A 20,843-nucleotide genomic window follows, 5' to 3' on the forward strand; every position below is an offset into this window, starting at 1 on the left:
AGTTATATTTCTTGTAAAATACTGTCATAGTCATCACTAGTCAACAAAAATTGGGATTTTCGATGCTCAAATGTAAGTTAACAACCAGGGTGTCATATATTTTTTTTTCTAGTATATGTTTTAATATTTTTACTGCTTCAATCATTTTCATAATTTTAATAATTATAGTGAAATCTTTGCCTGAGGGCATTGGATCATTGAGCTGAGGCATTCTTTTTGATTATCAAACAGTATTACAGGTTTTTCCCAATAAGCCTTGTTAAATAGTGGTAGTACAGGACTTGAGTATTGCCAAAAAAAAACAAACTTTGTGGGAAACTTTTAGATAGCTCATGTATTCATCAGGACATTAGCAAAAATACACACATTAGGAGAAAACAGCAGTCATGCATGCTGTGCAGGAGAATCCACCAGTTAATGATAACTGACCGTTAACTCCCAAGCTTTGCTTAAAGTTTAAACCAGGCAGGTTAATTGCACCTGTTTTAACTCAACAAAATAGATGAAATTCATTCTCTGCTTCCTTACTCAGGACATTGCTCTGAGAAATCAGAGTCAACCTGCCTGAAGCAAATTAACTGGAATTTTTTTGCAATATAATGATGACTGCACTTAAAATACATGATTAGCTGTAAGTGTTGGGGTATCCTGTCATCATAAATGTTGCTTTGTGAATAAAAAAGATATTATTTTCCTTGCTGCTGTTCGATGTGGAGTACGAGAAGAACAGTTTCTCACTCTTCCATGCCTGTCATGTGCCTGTACTCTGACCTGTGAACAGTCAGCAAATACATTCATTTCTTAAATCTAAGCCTGTTCCTGCTATTGGTGTTAGTGACTGCTGATTTGTTGACAGTTTGTGGATTCATAAATGTGAAAAATAGTATTAATAGAACAATAAGATTTTACTAACTGAAGAAAGAAAAATTAAAGAACCTCAAAAGGGAAACGAATCAAGCCAGATCATAGGTCAGTGGTGGTGATGGCTGACAATTGAGTTGAAGAGGCCTGGTAACAGTTCATTAGGGATGTGACATGGCTGATGGTTATTGATTTCTTTGTCCCACCACCAACTATGGTAGCCACCTAAGCATCATGTTTCAGTCCTTCACCAGCTCCACATACCTCAGCAGCGCCAGGCTCACCTACCAAACCGAGCAATTGACCAATCAAAACTGTACAGCAGACAAAATAGATAGCTTATTTAAATAATAACCTGTTTATTTTCTATTTCCCTTTTTTGTTTTCCCTTTTTAGACTAGAATTTTCATTAGTAATAATAATGAGCAGTATGTGCCATTTGCAGTTCAAGGGAAATCACTTCTGTTGTACTGCAACAAAATCAGAATTGAAGGGATATCTATATATGTGGTCAGATAACATCAATGTGTGTCGTCCTGATCATGTTTATCAGACTGATGCCTTTCAATGTAATATGTTTTCAGGGAGAGTGGAAACCAGAAGTAATCCTTTCGGGACATTTTGGTTCTGTACAAGATTTGATCTGGGATCCTGAAGGAGAGTTTATCTTGAGTGTTGGCTCAGATCAGACAACGAGATTGTTTGCTCCTTGGAGAAGGGCAGGTCGTGAACAGGTAATCAGTGTGACATCGATTAGCATCACAGGTGAAAATTGTTGGAAAAGAGGTAGTGTTCCTACGCCTGGACTAGAAGGCCTAGTTGAAGTCCCACATGCTCCAGAGGAATGCAGTAACATCTTTGAACAGGTTGTTTAAAATTACTTTGAGTCTCACTGCAAATAGGACTTTGTTTTTACAATCCCTTTAAAGGATCTTTTATATCAAGCACTCCTTTTTCAGGCAATGCTTGTAATTTTGTTTGAGAACCTGGAATGCTTCCTTGATTTGTTTCATAGAACCGTACAGCACAGTACAGGCCCTTCAGCCCTTGATGTTGTGCTGACCTTTTATCTTACTCTAAGATCAAACTAACCTACATACCCTTCATTGGACTATCTTCTAGGTGCCTATCCAACAGTCGCTTAAATGTCCCTATCTGACTCTACTACCACTGCTGACAGTGAATTGTACGCACCCGCCAGTCTCTGTGTAAAGAACACACCTCTGACGTCTCCCCTAAACCTTACCCCAGTCACCTGAAAATTATACCCTCGCGTGATAGCCGTTTCTGCTCTGGGAAAAAGTCTCTGGCTTTTCACTCTGTCCAAGCCTGTCATCATCAAGCAACATGTGAAGTTATCTAAAAACAAGCTGCACAAAAATGATTGCAATACAATGTTTTTGCATCTTACTTTAGAAGAGAATGGATCCATTCTTTGAGCTAATAAACATAAGTGGAATTGTAGTCTTAATTACATGGGTAATGTAGAAATATTAAGCCTAGTCCTCTAATAGAAAATGAGCTAGAAAGTCACTTGTTTCTGTCTCTATTTTTGCTGGTGATAACACTGGACAAGTTAGATCCCAGAATGAAACCTGGCTTGATACGTAATGGACTGTATCTTGCCAGAAATCAGTTAAATGTAAGTTTTGTGCAGGGTTTCTCTCTGTGAAGCCTAGTAAATTTTCTCTATCATCCTGAATCCATTTCATTAACTAAGTAGTGTACCTCTATGGTATCTTGCCAGCCTTTTGGCACTGACCTCATCATGGGAAAGTGAAATGAAGCCATGTGATCTGACAAAACTGGCGTTGGAAACAGTATTAATATATTTGTGGGTGGACAATTGAGACATGCCACACAGGCTCCCAGTGACTCCTGGAAAGCAGCCAGTTGCATAAGGGTTCAACACTGCTATCTCCTTGAAGATAGGCCCCCACGCCTTCATGTCACAGGTCCTGCTCCAACAGTTGCCACAGTTCTGTGATACTATCCTGGGACATCCACAATCTGCATCACTCTGTGCCTCACTCATCTGGAGGAAATGGCATTGAGGACAATAGACTGTGACCTCCCTGTACCCACCTGCACCTTCTAAGATGCTCTTCAGCTGTGACCTCCTCAGGTGGAGGTTCAGCATTACTGGAAATTGCTGCTGATCCTCAACTTGCTGCCTCATGTGTTCTTCCTCCATTTCCCTGTGGCTCAACCATGACCATAAAGCCAGGTGTGGCTGGATCCATCAGTCATGCTGGTAATGAACTATGAGGGGAACATATGAAACAGCACAATACCTCAGTAATATGAGCAGTCAGCAATTCCATCAATTATAAATGATGATTAGTACTCCTGTGTACAGTAGGACATGGAGGATTTTGACAAGGATGACCATGAAATGCATCTACATGGTAATTGGACATTGCACGTTATTCTGTTGAAGGTCAGCCATGTTCAACAAAACAGTAGGACTTTGTAAATATTGTATGAGTATTGAGACCTTGTCCTGTCATTCCTACATTACCTAAGAAAGGCATCATTGCATGTAAGAGGAGGTTGCATTATACTTGCAGTTCAAGATGATGGGAAATCAGTTCTGTGCCTCTGAGCAATGTAGGAGATCTTGAATTAGCTTTGTAGTTTTGGCCCATGGTTGCTTCCTTTAAGATCACCTATGATTGAAGACAGACATCCTTGTGAAGTAGAAAGAATCTGTGATGACCATTGACATTGCCAAGTTTAACTTTCTCTGGCATTTGTGCCCCACATGGTTATTCACTGCATGATGTTATGATTGAAAATGAACTCCATCTGTACTCTGCAAGTGAATAATTGATGCTGTTGTCATGTGAAAAGCCTCCCATCCATCAGAAGTGAACCTCGTGAGTTGGGATTGAAAACAAACACTGACTGTGCCATTCCAGGTCTTTTTGCATCAATTTTACAGTTGTTCGCACTTGGACGTTGATGGAGCATGGAAGGTTATGCATGTTGCACTTGGAAATCAGGCAATCTGGCTCCCCTAACTCTTTCCCAGCCCCCTTACTGAGCCTCCAGGCTGCTTTTTTCCTCGAAGCCCTTAGGCAGCCTAACACAACTGATCCCCTCGCATCTTCCCAAACATATTAGTTAGGTCGTGGTTTATGACCAGTGTGGATGCGATTGGCCTTTTTCTTTACTGTGGATCTCGATGACTGTCTGTCTGTCTCCCACCTGGAATTACAACTGCACCTTTCACCCTTGGCCTCTGAATCTCCTCCATACAGTTTAATTCTGCCTACTACCATAATGCACCCCCCCCCCCCATTACATTGAGGCCATGTTGGTAATGATCCGCAATAACCTCATCTACCGCAGAATCCCACGTGCTCTTGTGCGCCACTGTCTTTCCCTCCCCTTAATTTTCCTCCTTCACTATCCTTGCCAATCTGTGATGCAGTAGGGCCATCTCTAAACCCCAGCATTGAGTTCCCCCACTTCCATAACACAGCAGTGTCCCCTGGTAGCCTCCCTTGAATTTCATTCCTCTGACCTCTATAATTGACCATGGCTCACCGCCACAGCTGATTTGGACAGACAGTCTCGACCGGTGCCTGGCCAGATTTCTGCATGATGTCCAAGCAGTTCCCTGACTGACAAACTGCAAATTCCCTGACTGGTTGCACTGAGCATGCAGGACTGTGGCCCACTTTCTGGGCAGTGCTGAGGCAGAACCCTTTACCCTGATCATCTCAAGTGATGACTGACTGCTTGAGCCACTGCATCATTTGCAGACACTGCCCTTGACTACACCAAGACCTTGATTGCTGGTAGCCCCCGTTGACTTGTCTGACATGCTGTGATGTCTGGATTATGCATGTTGTAAGTGTGCGATTGACATAAGACGTTGCAGTATAGCAACATGCCTACTCACTTGACTAATGATGGCTGACAACTATGACAAGCTGTCTAGCTCTTTGGGTGCATTAAACAATAAAACAAGACAGAGTGATTGAGTGGGAAAAGCTTAAAAAAGCATGCCGTGACAAGGCAAGGATGCAGTGAGCATCCAATACACCTAACCTGCACATACTGAATGTGGGAGGAAACCGGATCACCCAGAGGAAACACATGGGAAGAATGTGCAAACACCACACAGACGGTTGACCAAGCGTGGAATTGAACCTGGTTCCCTGGCACTGTGAAGCAGCAGTGCTACCTGCTGAGCCATCATCTGCCACTGTGCTACCCCCATATCTGTCCCTGTCCACAAAGTGTCATTGTAGCATTTCAAGGAAAAATGCCAAGACACTCCAAACTGTAGCATTGATGTGTATCAATCATAATATTCAAGGTATTGGAAAGTAGGACTCATATAGATAGCATTATACATTTAATAGTTATAGATTCATAGAGATGTACAACACGGAAACAAAAACTTTGGTCCAACTTGTCCATGCCGACCAGATACACTAACCTAATCTAGTGCAATTTGTCAGCACTTGGTCCAGATCACTCTAAACCTTCCTATTCATATATCCATCTAGATGCCTTTTAAATGTTGTAATTGCACCAGCTTCTACCACTTTCTCTGGCAGCTCATTCCATACATGCACCACCCTCTGTGTGATAAAGTAGCATCTTTTAAATATTTCCCATCTCACCCTAAAGTTATGCCCTCCAGTTCTGGACTCCCCCACGTGAGGGAAAAGACTTATCTGTTTACCCTATGCGAGCCCCTCATGATTATGTAAACCTCTATAAAGTTAACTCTCACCCTCTGACGCTCCAGGGAAAACAGCCCTGACCTATTCAACCTCTGCCTATAGCTCAAACCCTCCAACCGTAGCAACATCCTTGTAAGTCTTTTCTGAATTCTTTCAAGTTTCACAACATCCTTCCAATAGGAAGGAGACCTGACTTAGTACAGACTCGACGCCACTTCTTTACGATATAATTCTCTTATTCTATGAAGTAGATTGGAAATGTATAATGATGATGTAGTGACGCTGGTACATGTTGAAGTCGAAAAGTGTGGCGTTTGAAAAACACAGCAGGTCAGGCAGCATCTGAGGAGCAGAAGAGTTGACGTTTCGGGCATAAGCCCTTCATCAGCAATGTGAAGAGGGAAGAGGGCTGAGAGATAAACAGGAAGGTGGGGATTGGGCTGGGGACGAAGGAGCCGGGAAGACAGGGGTTGGTGGCATTGATTGTGATAGGTCGGTGGACAGGGTGCAGTGGATGGGTAGGAAGGAAAATGGACAGGTGGTATAAGTCAAGCAGGCAGTGCCAACCTGGAGGGTTGGATCTGGGATGAGATGGCGTGTGGGAGATTTGGAAACTAGTGAATTTGACATTGATGCTGTGTGGTTAAAGAGTCCCAAAATGGAAGATGAGGTGTTCTTTCGTTAGTTGTTGGGTGGCTTGGATTTGGCGTTGGAGAAAGCTCAGGACTTGTATGTCCTTGGTGGAGTGGGAGGGTGCATTCCTAGGGTCAGAGATGTACAGCACGGAAACAGACCCTTTGGTCCAACTTGTCCCTGCCGACCAGATATCCTGACCCAATCGATTGCCACTTTCCAGCAAATGGCCCATATTCCTCTACACCCTTCTTATTCATATATCCATCCATGCGACATGTTTTAAATGTTGTATTTGTACTAGTCTCCACCACTTCCTCTGGCAGTTCATTCCATACACGCACTACCCTCTATGTAAAACGGTTGCCCTTAGGCCTCTTAGGTTTTTTTTCCCCTCGCACCCATAACCTCTGGCCTCTAGTTCTGGACTTCTCCACCCCAGGGCAAAGACCTTGTCTATTTAGCCTATCCATGACCCTCATGATTTTATAAACCTCTATAAGGTTACCCCTCAGCCTCTGACGCTCCGTGGAAAGTAGCCCCAGTTTATTCAGCCTCTCCCTATAACTTAAACCCTCCAATCCTGGCAACGTACTTGTAAATCTTTTCTGAACCCTTTTAAGTTTCACAATATCCTTCTGACAGGAGGGAGACCAGAATTGCACACAGTATTCCGACAGTGGCCTAATCAGTGTCCGAACAGTTGCAACATGATCTCCCAACTCCTGTACTCAATAGTCTGACCAATAAGGGAAAGCATACCAAACGCCTTCTTCACTATCCTATCTACCTGCAACTCCACTTGCAAGGAACCGTGACCTTCACTCTAATGTCGACTTGTTCAGCAACACTCCCCAAGACCTAGAAGTGGTTAGATACAGGGCGGTGAGGTTGTTTAGTGCGGGTGTCCTAGAGATATTCCCTGAAATGCTCCACGAAATGGCATTCTGTTTCCCCAATGGAGAGGAGACTACATTGAGCGTAATGGACACAGTAGATGAGGTTGGTAGATGTGCAGGAATTTCTCTGCTGAATGTGAAAAGATTCTTTGGAACCTCGGATGGAGGTGAGGGGGGAGGCATGGATGCCGGTTTTACACCTCTTGCAGTGATAAATGAAGTGTGGAGAGGGTGCTGATGGGGTATGTTGACCTAACGAGGGAGTCACAAGGAGAATAGTCTCTGCTGAACACAGATAGGGGTGAGGCGGGAAATATATCTCTGGTAGTGGGTCTGATTGTAAGTGGTGGAAATGCCGGAGGATAATGCACTGTATCTGGATATTAATGGGGTGGAAGCGCATTATCCTCAGTCATTTCTGCCACCTACAATCAGACCCCACCACCAGAGGTATATTTCCTTGCTCACCCCCGTTCGCAGAGACCATTCCTTCCGCGACCCCTTTGTTAAGTCCACTCTCCACACCTTGCCACCCTCCATACCCAGCACCTTTCCTTGCCGTCGCAAGAGGTGTAAACCTTATGCCCACACCTCTCCCTTCACCTCTGTCCAATGCCCCAAAGGATCTTTTCACATCCAGCAGAGATTCTCCTGCACTTGCATCCACCCCATTTATTGTATCCATTACTCTCAATGTGGTCTCCTCTACATCGGCGAAACAGAATGCCAACTCATGGAGTGTTTCAGGGAACATCTCTGGGACACCCGCACTAAACAACCCCACTGCCCTATGGCTGACCGCTTCAACTCACCAACTCCCAATCCACCATGGACATGCACGTTTTGGGCCTCCTCCACTGCCAAATCCAAGCCACATGACGACTGGAGGAAGAATGCCTCACCTTCTGCCTTGGGACCCTTCAACCACATGACATCAACATTGACTTCACTCATTTCCAAATCTTCCCTCCCCCCAAGTTATCCCAGATTCCACCCTCCAACTCTACACTGCACTGCCCTTTAGACCTATCCCACCTGTCCATCTTCTTCCCACCTATCCGCTCCCCAATGACCTATCACAATCACGCCCCACCTGCATCCACCTTGATGAAGGGCTTATGCCCGAAACATTGACTCTCCTGCACCTCACATGCTGCCTCACCTGTGCTTTTCCAGCCTCACATTTTTCAACTCTGGCTCTCCAGCATCTGCAGTCCTCACTTTCTCTTGGTCTGTGTTGAATCCCAGTGTTTGTGTTTGTGTGGGTATCATGTGGTCCCTGCCCATGTATATGTTCAGAGATGCTGATGCTGGGTGTCCAAAAATGGGGGTCCAGAGGAACAAGCAGGGAGCTGGAATCACCAGGTGACTCTGACTTTCATGTCAGGAATTCAAATTTCTATCTGGTGTGTGGGGGAATAGAAACCTGTTATGTTAATGAGGTGAAATTAGGTAGTAATAAAAGTGAGAATGAGCAATAATCCATGCAATTGGCCTCGCGCAATGTACTACCAAAAATCTCATCTGATTGTCCAACACTTGGTTGGAAATGAGACTTTTTGATCTCTATGACATTGCTGGACAACTCACCCAATTTTCCCATTTTTCTCACTGATCTTACATTGTTCGGGGGAAGTGAAGAAAATTCCACCCCATAAGTTTTTGTATTAATTGTGAAGGTCAGTAATTTAACAATTAAAGATTAAAATCCATTCCATAAACAAAAAACACATATGACTTAACTCAAACCAAGAGCTATTGGAACAATCTTATTACAATCATCAATTTTACCTCTTCAAGTGATGAGTCACCTCTATCACCACTCTAAAGTGTTTTGCTGAGCTGGCACAGCTGTAATCTGTTTCAGCAAAATTCTGTTCTTTCACCAGATGCTTTTTTTTTTGTTAATGTCTCTTTTGAAAATGCTTAAACTCAGCAGTTATTTCAACTCACTATTACATAAACTCATGTCTTCAACAGCCTTGTAGGATGTCTACCTGTCTTATACACCCACAGCCTTCTGATCATTAATTTCTAAGTAACCCAAGACTTCTCACTCATCCTCGCGGCCTGGAGACTGCTAATAACCGTATCTCCTATTATGGGCTTCTTTCCCTCTCTGCAGAACTGAAAAGTAAAATCCATTTCCTTCACTTTAGAACTAAGTTCTAAAATGATAATATATTATGAGTGCTCAAAACATCAGTTACAATATTGACAAAATCCTGGAATTAGATTTCATCCTCATCCTGTTAGCATGACAGTAATACTTAATTTATTCAAAATTAATTCCAAGTTTTATCTTTCAAGTTACTCCTGTCTTACATGTTGGTTGAGATTGATGTTTGGCTCCATGCTGAAAATACTGTATTGACCACAGTTTCTCTATTGCTTTATAAATGAAAGCATTGAATGTAAAAGGCAGTTATGATGATTTTATCTCAATTGCTGGATTATGTCTAATTCTGGACATTGCATTTAAGGAACGATGTAGAAGTTTTAGTGAGGGTGCAAAAACGATTTCTGAGAATAATTCCAGGCATGAGAGAAATTACTTAACTTGATAAATGGGAGAAGCTGGAAATGTTCACCCGAGCAAAGAGGGAATTGAGAGAACATTTGATAGAAGTGTTTGCTATCATAATGAGTTTAAATAGAGTAGATTTTGCAAAACTATTGCCATTGCTGTAAAGATTGAAAACCAGAATGCACAGATTTAATACAGGTGGTAATAACATGAGGAAAAACTCTTATGCAGAACAATTAAGACATGAATTGTACTACCTGAGATTCAGTTATGGGTGTCAAAAAAGAATTTGTATAAATGCCTTGAGAGAATTTTTTTTAATCCTATGGGAAAAGAGGAGGTGAATGCGTCTCGCTGAGTGCTTGCAGAGGTAATGCACACACCAGTCTGAATTGCAGTTTCCTGTGCTTTTTACCTAGTTTGAGATTCTATGCTTATTAACAACACCTCTTAAGTTTTAAAGGCGGAAGATAAATTGCTGTGGTTCAATGCGGTGGGCCATTTCAGGTATTTCTGGATCTTCATGTTCACAAAGCAGTTGTGATCTCCCCCTCTAATCTTGGAAAAATCATTTGATTTGAGATACATTTTGAGGTTTCCCAAAGGTGTGCAGATTACTTTGCCTTGATGTTGTAACACGCTTCTTTAATTGTCAGCAGCACATTAAAATGGACTTAGCTATCCTCATCATTGATGCCTTCCCTTCACCTTGTTGATTATTGCTGAAGCTCTGCCAGTAAGCTGATGTTGGAAAATTGTATTTAGTCAGCACACACACGCATCTGAGTTTATCTAAAATGTGACGATAATCCAGAGACCCGGGTTCAATTCCCGCCTCAGGCGACTGACTGTGTGGAGTTTGCACGTTCTCCCCGTGTCTGCGTGGGTTTCCTCCGGGTGCTCCGGTTTCCTCCCACAGTCCAAAGATGTGCAGGTCAGGTGAATTGGCCATGCTAAATTGCCCGTAGTGTTAGGTAAGGGGTAAATGTAGGGGTATGGGTGGGTTTCGCTTCGGCGGGTCGGTGTGGACTTGTTGGGCCGAAGGGCCTGTTTCCACACTGTAATCTAATCTAATCTAATCTAATCTAATCTAATCTAATCTAATCATTCAAGTCTGAAATATACCAGAACTGGAAATTCAAATGAAAGAAGTGCTTTTTTGAAGCACATTTTCACATCTGGAGGAATCCTTTGAATCAAGTTATGTATGAGATAGTCCTGACAGTTCCATTTCTAATGCATATAAATTCATACATCATAGTATGAAGAAACAAGGGACCGAGATTACAAATTTAAATTTAACTATGACTTGGAATGTAATTCATAAATACTTCATTGTATCCTGATGTATAACACGGATAAATAAAAGAAAGGTCAAGTATGAAATTGAAATAGCCTAGAGAGCAACAGTAGTTAAATAAAACTAAGAACAGTGGATGCTGAAGATCTGAAATGAACAAAAATGGAAAGTACTGGAGAAACTCATGGTTTTGCAGCATCTGAGGAGAGAAAAGCAAGAATCAACATTTTGAGTCCAGTGACCCTTCATCAGAATCACAGTAATTCCGTTGCTTTTAGTGTTGAATTTCATGAAACAGCTTTGTTAAAATAGCAAAATACTAGGATTTCTACCCAAAAGAATAGATTGTAAAACTATAGAAATTATGACCAGTTTTTTCCGACGATGCGTTCCTTGGAAAGAATAATTTTCTCAAAGTGTTGTCTTCACAAAATTTGAACCAAATGCTTTTGAGTGCTTGACATGACAGAAGAATGAATACAAATGAAAAAAAAACATTGAGACGTTTGAGAGATTTCAGATGTCTTGCCTGAATAGTTATCTAAAACACACATGAAGACCAGTGAAAAGACCAAGGCATGTAAGTTTTAGCAGCATGTTCAGAGGATGGTGGTACATGATTATGGAGCTGAGGAAACAGGAAAGGACTAGTGGTATGAAGTAGACCAGTGGAAGTTGGGTGTACCATTTTTTTCTCATTTTGTTATGTTCTTATCACTCTTGCAGATGATAGCATTTTTTATTCTCCGGTAACTATTTCTGCGGAGATGACTTAAGTTTTTTTTTCATTTAGGTAACCTGGCATGAAATAGCACGACCACAAATACATGGATATGACATGCAGTGCTTAGCTATAATTGGTCGTTTTCAGTTTGTTTCTGGTGCTGATGAGAAAGTGCTTCGAGTCTTCACGGCTACCAAAAACTTTGTGGAAAATTTCAGTTCCATTACTCGTACCCCACTTGAGAACTTGCTCTCAAGCAATGTAAGTCCATTGAATACTGTTTAATTTTCATGTCCTTTATCTTTTGATTATAAAAGGTGGGTCTCCCTTCTGATTTTATAAAACAAAACATTTATGATCTAATAACATGAAATATGCATCTGTTTCTTTTTGTTTTCATAACACCAGTTTTCATGGTGCATAATCCAGCTCATGCTTTTTTTATTTAAATGAAAGAAATCTTCGTTATAATTTACAGTTTTGATAGTGGCTTTTCTGCAGGCTCCTAAACAAATTGAACCAAAGATCTGTACCTGTCTTTTTTTTAGAATGATTTGTTTCCTCATTTCTTGGAATTACAGCGTAGAACGTGCTATTTGTTCCATCAGGTGTAGATTAATTTTTTTCTCCATGTTATTTGAATTAATCTCCTCACCACCTGTATTACTTGAATATTTTCTCTTCTGCAAGCAGCTATCTGATTTTCTTGGAAAGGAACTTGTAGTTTTGCGTTAGTATAGTTCATGGATTTTCCATATTCTAAAAGCTTTCTTGTGGAAAAATAAGTTTCTGAGGTTTTCAATTAATTTTATAAATAACCAAAATTGGTTGTTTTCTTGGATGACACCCATTTGAAACATCAATATGTATCTCATAACCGTGAGATTGTCCACTCCCAAGTAGACTGTGAAATTTTGCATTGTTCTTTGTAGCTTTTAATAAAGCAGCCATCAGAATTCTACATGAAAGGGCACTCAAGCTTAAAGACTGTTGCAATTCAGTGTAAATTCCTAGGCAAGGATAAGAATTTGATTGAACTAAAAAAAAAGTACATGAAACTAATTATTTGAAGAATCAAGATCACATTCTTAATCTTGGAGTAGGCCATTTTAAGGCAGAAATGAGGAACATTTCTTCACTCAGAGAGTTGCCAACCTGTGGAATTTGCTCCACAGAAGCCTTGTTTTTATTCAAGAAAGAGATAAATGTTTACATGTTAAAGACATAAAGAGGTATGGAGTAAAAGCAGGAATATGGATTTGAAAAAGGGTCAACCTGTAGCCGGTTTGAAGGACTGAATAAAAGCATATTACTGCAGATGCTGGAATCTGAAACCAAAAAAGAAATGCTGGAAAATCTCAGCAGGTCTGGCAGCATCTGTAAGGAGAGAAAAGAGCTGACGTTTCGAGTCTAACTGACTTTGTCTAAGCTTTGATAAAGGGTCAGTTAGACTCGAAACATCAGCTCTTTTCTCTCCTTACAGATGCTGCCAAACCTGTTGAGATTTTCCAGCATTTCTCTTTTGGTTGAAGGGCTGAATAGTTTGCTGCTGCTCCAAATTTCTCAAAATGTAATGACTGAGGGGTATTGACACCATTTTCTGCATAGAAGAGCATAAGTGCCTTTCAAATGCATTGCCTGCCTGGTGCCAGGGTTTGGGACATCTGCCCAAGGCTGCAGAGGAACTTGTGGTGGAGGGGAAGGATCCAGTTGTCTTGGTCCATGTACGTACCAGTGTCGTAGGTAATGCAAAGATGGAGGCTATGCATAGTCAGTTTGAGGAGCTACATGCCAAAGTAAGCAGAAACTTAAAGGTCATAATCTCCACTTTGTAACTTGAGACTTGTGCAAATTGGTGCTGGGCAAATTCATAAATAGAGAGGTGGGCAAATATTCAGTCCTTTTAAGATTGGCAAGATGTAATGAATGGTGTGCCACAGGGATCAGTGTTGGGATCCAACTGTTTGCACTTCATATAAGTAACTTGGATGACGGAACAGAAAAGGTGATTGCCAAATTTGATCATAGCACAAAGACAGGGAGAATTGGACAGAAAGCTGAGGATCTTGTGCAATATAATTTTGAAAATATTTTGCTTTGCAACGTTTGCATGTTGTATATTAATGATGGAAATTTCACAGATATAAGTTTTCAGATCCATTGAATTTCATCTTAATTAGTGCAGACATAGTGGACTGAAAGGACTGCTCTATGTTCTATGAAATAGTTGGATTGTAAAAAAAATGAAGTTTGTTTCCAATTATTACAACTGTAGCAGAGCAGTTCAGTTTTTAAGTTGTAATTGAAATGGGATTTTTTTTTTAAAGTTTGAGCTTTTGGCTTGCATTGTCAACAGATACTCATTTTATATACTTAGTGATTTTCATTTCTTTTCTTTTATTGCAGATAAATGATGAGATCCCTGAAGGTGCAAGTGTACCTGCTTTAGGATTGTCCAATAAGGCAGTATTTCAAGGTATGTTTGAAGAATTTCTTTTTTATTTGAAGTTATAACTCCGTTGAGGAAAAACAAAATCACTTTAGATCATATAGGCTTCAACTTTTACAGAACCAAAATGACTCTCAGTCCTTTAAAAATAGTTTTTGGTTCTCGATTCTGGGATTCTGATTTTAGGGAGTGGCTTCCAAGGGTGCCAGCTGTGTCGAGTTGCGAGCTGGCAGGATCCATTGCAACTTATATATAGCCTACTCCTCTGCAGTTTTCATGCAGTTGGATGAGCTTTTTAAAGCATTGTGACTTAAGGCACATTGATGTGTTGTGAGCCAGCTTTTGAATAGCCTGCTTCAGCCCTTGGCAATCTGTGTGGCCACATCTGAACTTCTTCAAGTTTGTGTCTCTGGGCTAGTACTTCCTGAGGTGGGTACATGAAGCCAGTAATTTTTTTCACTTCCTCTCTCAGCCCAAAGGATGAAAATTTGACCCTTATAATAAAAAAAACTGTGGTCTCTGACACGTGCGCAATGTTTATTTAATACGCCCAACTCTGATAATGCACAGATCAGTGGCAGCAAGTCTCATAGCCATCCTTATATCAGTCGTTCTATCATGGCCATGAATTATCATTTTTCATGAAGAGCATTGGAAACTGATCAGAATATGTCGGTACTTTTAATACACAAGCCCTGTCATTTAGGAGAGAATTTTCATGAGCAGTTTTATCTCATATTCTCAATACTTGACGTTGCTTTCCTCGGCGAGACCAAGAATTGAGCCTTGACTGCTTCAATTTGAGGCTCATTCCTGCATAACAAGGCCTATTAACCCACTGATTAGTTAAAGGAGTTCAAATGCTATATTATTAATGCTCTTTCTGTCCTTCTGTGTAAAGTATCCATATTTTTTGATTGCTCCTCATGTTAGTAGGAAGGAAGTAGAGACTTCGAATAAGGAATATTTATATCTGTGCTGGAAGTTGAGGTTTTTCTGATAAATATTAATTATTTGAATGCAAATGTAGGGGGCATGACCACAAAAGTTTGAGATGACAACAACGTTTGTTGCTTGGTTAATAGTGAGAAGGGAAGCTGCTGACTGCAGAAAGATCACAGTGTACTGGTAAGATGGGTGGCAAATGGAATTCAGTGTGAAGTGTTGCATTTGGGAGGTTAATCAAGGCAAAGTTAGTGGAAGTGCACCAAGTGGTGCACAAGAAATGACAAACGTTGGAGTCAATGTTTGCCGATCATTGAAGGTAGCAGGAGAGATAGATAAAGTGGTTAAAAAACAACAAGGAATCGAGTTTTGTGAAGATTTGTAGCTCAGTTTGAGGTTCTGGATGTAGGTTTGCTCGCTGAGCTGGAAGGTTTATTTTCAGATGTTTCATCACCATACTAGGTAACATCTTCAGCGAGCCAGGGCACAAAGACCTGCTGATGTTTATTTATATGTTTGGGTTTCTTTGGTTTGGTGATGGCATTTCCCGTGTTGACGGCATTTCCTATGGTGATGTTATTTCCTGTTCTTTTTCTCAGGGGGTGGTAAATGGGGTCCAAGTCAATGTGTTTGTTGATAGAGTTCCAGTTGGAATGCCATGCTTTTAGGAATTCTTGTGCATGTCTCTGTCTGGCTTGTTGTAGGATGGATGTGTTGTCCCAGTCAAAGTGGTGTCCTTCCTTATCTGTATGTAAGGATACTAGTGAGAGAGGGTCATGTCGTTTTGTGTGGCTAGTTGATGTTCATGTATCCTGGTGGCTAGTTTTCTGTCTTTTTGTCCAATGTAGTGTTTGTTATAGTTCTTGCATGGTATTTTGTAAATGACATTAGTTTTGCTTGTTGTCTGTATAGGGTCTTTCAAGTTCATTAGCTGCTATTTTAGTGGGTTTGTGGGCTACCATGATGCCAAGGGGTCTGAGTAGTTTGGCAGTTATTTCCGAGATGTCTTTGATGTAGCGGAGAGTGGCTAGGGTTTCTGGATGCATTTTGTCTGCTTGTTTGGATTTGTTGCTGAGAAATTGGTGGACTGTGCTCATTGGGTGAAAATGAGGACTGCAGATGCTGGAGATCAGAGTCAATATTATAGTGGTGCTGAAAAAGCACAGCAGGTCAGGCAACAGCCCAGGAGCAGGAAAATGGACGTTTCGGGCAGGAGCCGTTAAGACTCCTGCCTGAAACATCGATTTTCTTGCTCTTCAGATGCTGCCTGACCTGCTGTGCTTTTCCAGCACCACTCTAATCTTGACTGTGTTCATTGGGTACCCATTCTTTTTGAATACACACTGTATAGTAATTTTCCTCTGCTCTGCGTAGCTCCTCTGTGCTGCAGTGTGTGGTGGCTTATTGAAATATTGTTCTGATGCAGCTTCATTTGTGGATGTTGAGATGATTGCTTCTGGTCAATATTTGGTCTGTGTTGTTTTCCTGTAGACGCTGGTTTGAAATTCCCCATTGGCTGTTCGCTCCACTGTAACTTCTAGGAATTGCAGTTTGTTGTTGTTTTCCTCCTCTTTAGTGAATTTCATGCCAGTAAGGGTATTATTGATGGTCTTAAAGGTTTCCTCTAATTTGTTTTGTTTATTGATGACAAAGGTGGCATCCATGTAGCGGACCCAAAATTTGGATTAGATGTTGGCAGAGCTGTTTGTTCAAGCCTCTGCATTACTGTCTCTGCTAAGAACCCTGATATCGGAGATCCCATGGGTGTTCCGATGGTTTGTTTGTAGGTTTTGTTGTTGAAGGTGCAGTGGGTGGTAAGACATTGGTCCACTAGCTTGACGATACTGTCTTTGCTGATGAAGGTGGTGGTGTCTAGTGTCTGTGCCTTTGGGTCTTCTAATAGCATAGTCAGTGTTTCCTTGGCCAGATTAATGTTGATTGAAATGAACAGTGCTGTTACATCAATAGAAAGCAGGAAACATAAAAGTGCTTTGTCCGGAGACTCCCTGAAGATGTTACCTTGTATGGTGACGAAATGTCTGAAAATGAACCTTCCAGCTCAGCGAGCAAAACTACAAACGCAATATGGAATCCTTTGCTAGTTGAGATGTCTAACAAAAGATGAGGCACGTTTTATGCTAAACCATGTAAATCACATTCCAGAGGATGGCAAGGATCTGGAACTCCACTGCCTGAAAGGACAGTAAAACCAGAAAGTGTCTGGATATAAACCTGAATTATCAGGATATGGACCAACTGCTGGAAAATGCCATTAAGCTGGGTGATTACAATTTCATACATGCAGACAATGATGAGCTGAATGGCTTTCTTTTGTACCATGTATTTTTTCTAAATTTTCTGAATATACGCAGGGGAGGAATATACAGGGATGTAGGGTGTAGTAGAGTATGAATTGCTTTTTAGGAGGGGTGGAATGAATATGATGAGTCAAATGACCTTCTGTTGTTTTGTACAAGACCAAATGTCCTCAAAACATATTAAGAAGCTAGTCTAGACCCAAACTCTTTCTTGTTTTAAAGGTATCTGTAATGCATTATTTCCAGATGCAGTTTGATAGGTCAAACTACTAGGCTTGAAACAAAATACACTTTGTTCATACACTATAGTTAAAATGCAAACAGAATAAAAATAAAAGTATCGGTTTAACATTTAATCTATTAAAATGCTTAACAAAATAATATGTTAACTACTATTAATTAACTTTTCTAAATATATAACATCTCATTTGCAAAGGCAAATTCAGAAAAACAGATTGTCTCACATGCAATTCCAGCAGCAGGAGAACCCCCAGCTTTTAGCTGTTAACAGAGAGAGAAAAAACAGCTTCCACACCCAGCTTCAAAGCTCCAGCAGCAACTGTTACTGAAAACTAAAACTAAAGCTCCTGGTTCTGTGGGAACTTGACCCCACCTATTCAGGCTGCTTCTGTTTACTTTATTGTCTTTCTCAACCTTTCTTCATTTAAAAAAACATGATGAAATACCCCCTCTTAAAGCCAAAGTATCAGCACACTGTGCTGTGACATACCTATGATTCTAAATGGAGTTTCACAAGAAATATGTGTTCCACACAATAACTACGTGAAAACGTTTTGCCACATGTTGCCTTTGCTTATTTTGCAAGTTAACACATCTGTTTCCTCTGGTTCTCAAATTTACATGGAGAAAGTGAGGACTGCAGATGCTGGAAATCAGAGTCAAAGTGTGGCTTTGGAAAAGTGTCAGTCAAAAATCAGAGTCAAAAAGTGTGGCGCTGGTAAAGCACAGCCGGTCAGGTAGCATCCAAGGAGCAGGAGAGTCGATGTTTTGAGCATCGAAGATGATGACTAATGAAGAGTTTATGCTCGAAACATCGACTCTCCTGCTCCTCGGATGCTGCCTGACCAATTGTGCTTTACTAGCGCCACACTTTTTGACTCTCAAACTTACATGTATTCATCTAAATAAATTGTATTTTGTCTTTGAAGTTACAGCACTGTGCAATTTATGGAATCATAGGAAGTAGCAGCAGTAGTAGGTTATTTGGCCCTTTGAATCTGTCTCTCCATTTAATATGATCTTGATTTATCATCTAACTCAGTAACCTGTTCTCGCTTTCTCCCATACCCTTTGATCCCATGAGCTTTATGAACTATATTTAACTCCTTTTGGAAACATTCAAGATTTTGACCTCAATTGCTTTCTGTGGCAGAGAGTTCCACAGGCTCACCACTCTCTGGGTGATAACATTTTCCTCCTCTCAGTCCTAAAATGGCCTTTCCCATATCCTGAAGCTCTAATGTTGAAGTTTTAAAACTGTGTTAATGCTCAGTCAATAATCGTGCCTTCTCTGCCTCAGGAGATCTAGCTGCCAATGCTAGTAAAATGGACCAAAGTGCTCTGCCGCTTAATGCCGCTGACCAGTATCCTCAGACCTACTTCCAGCCAATCAGCCTCACAGGTAAGGAAGTCTAAGAGACTAAGGATTTTTGGGGAGACTTCTGAATTTGATGCTATAATGAAAGCTAAGCTACCTTCCAAGCATTTGTTTAAAATGTGGAAGTTTGTCAATGTGCTATATATATTGTAAATAATATTAGATTTTCAACCAAGAACACCAGTGGAGTTTAATGGAATATTATTTAAATGTTCAAGTAGCTAATCCCAGAATTGGTCAATTTTGATCAACCAGTTACATAAGTTATTTTGTGAATAAGAGAATGTAAATTTCTTCCGGCAGACTTTATCATGTGTCCTCAGCTACAAAATAAACTTCTTGGATTTGATTGATCCAAGTTGTCTGAAAAAAATGACTTCCCCAAGCTCTCAAAATAATTGTAAATGTACGAGTATCCTATATTGTACGATAAAAGATATGCAGATTTTCATCTAGTATACAATTGTAACATTGAAAAGGCATCTGGATGTGTATATGAAAGGAAGGGTTTGGAGGAATATGGGCCAGGTGCTGGCAGGTGGGACTAGATTGGGTTGGGATATCTGGTCGGCATGGACAAGTTGGACCGAAGGGTCTGTTTCCATGCTGTACATCTCTATGACTCTGATTCTATATGTGCAAAAATCATGTTTATTTAAATAGAAACATCACTAACTGCTTCATGGAAATTTTATCATTTTGGCCTGATTGTAATTACAAAGTTAAGGATGGATGAGCCATTAGTTAACTTAAACACAAATACCATAACTTCAAATTTGAACATACTAACAGGCAACAAGGGTAGGCCACTTCGAGCCTGTTCAGCTGTTCAATATGATCATGGTTGATCTGATTTTATACTTAACTCTACATTTTTGCATCCTCTTTCATCCCTTTGGTAATCTAAGTCATTCTATTGAGTCTTTGGGTGTCAGGAGTCAATATGCATCAGAAAGAGCTTGAAAGGAGTTCTGTGTGAAATAGGACACAGACAGCAGACCTTTGATGTCTTCAGATTTATTGATGGAGGAGAAGGAAATGCCAAACTGTAGAGGATTGTCATAGTCTGTAGCTGACAAAGTAAAGGAGCTGATGTATAGAAATGAATTAAGTAGTCAAGGAACAATCTGGATGGTTAGCAATTTAGATTGAATACATGCAACTGATAAGGTGAATCTCATAGCATTCAAAGTGGAGAGGAAGTTGTTGAGCAGCTGCAGAAATGTTATTGCATATGAAAGGCTAAATGGTATATAGTTAACATTTTGCGTCTCTGTTCGTGATTTCATAAAAGTGTTTCTTTGCAGGATAAACAGAAAAGAAGTTGGGATCAGAAAGGTGTAGGGCAGTGTGGGTGATGTAAAATACATGAAAGTGGTCAGAGAACATCTTGTCTGTGGGAGAAATGCCATGTGGTATGTGAAGGCTAAAGGCTGGCCAGCTGTAAGTAGGGATAGCGAATTTCTACAAGGCAGAGGTTCAGGGAGTACTTCATAGGGTCATAGAGATGTACAGCATGGAAACAGACCCTTCGGTCCAACCCCTCCATGCCGGCCAGATATCCCATCTGCCAGCACCCGGCCATATCCCTCCAAACCCTTCCTATTCATATACCCATCCAAATGCCCCTTAAATGTTGCAATTGTACCAGCCTTCACCACATCCTCTGGCAGCTCATTCCACCCTCTGCGTGAAAAAGCTGCCCCTTACGTCTCTTTTATATCTTTCCCCTCTCACCCTAAACCTATGCCCTCTAGTTCTGGACTCCCCGACCCCAGGGAAAAGACTTTGCCTAGTTATCCTATCCATGCCCCTCATAATTTTGTAAACCTCTATAAGGTCACCCCTCAGCCTCCGATGCTCCAG

The 20,843-nt window shown here is 40.9% G+C and overlaps 1 protein-coding gene across 4 annotated transcripts in view; it reads left to right on the forward strand.

The window, feature by feature from the left end:
- Positions 1-20,843, forward strand: part of elp2 (elongator acetyltransferase complex subunit 2) — a 148,133-nt gene that overhangs the window by 59,348 nt on the left and 67,942 nt on the right. For 3 of the 4 annotated variants that reach the window (XM_043689952.1, XM_043689954.1, XM_043689955.1), the window contains 4 exons: positions 1,446-1,595; positions 11,717-11,908; positions 14,054-14,123; positions 18,900-19,001. In XM_043689952.1, the coding sequence (XP_043545887.1) occupies positions 1,446-1,595; positions 11,717-11,908; positions 14,054-14,123; positions 18,900-19,001 (514 nt within the window). The remainder of the gene's footprint in view (positions 1-1,445; positions 1,596-11,716; positions 11,909-14,053; positions 14,124-18,899; positions 19,002-20,843) is intronic. The other variant, XM_043689953.1, reaches the window with a different exon arrangement.

Source organism: Chiloscyllium plagiosum, chromosome 5 (genome assembly GCF_004010195.1).
Source record: "Chiloscyllium plagiosum isolate BGI_BamShark_2017 chromosome 5, ASM401019v2, whole genome shotgun sequence".
Lineage (NCBI taxonomy): Eukaryota > Metazoa > Chordata > Chondrichthyes > Orectolobiformes > Hemiscylliidae > Chiloscyllium > Chiloscyllium plagiosum.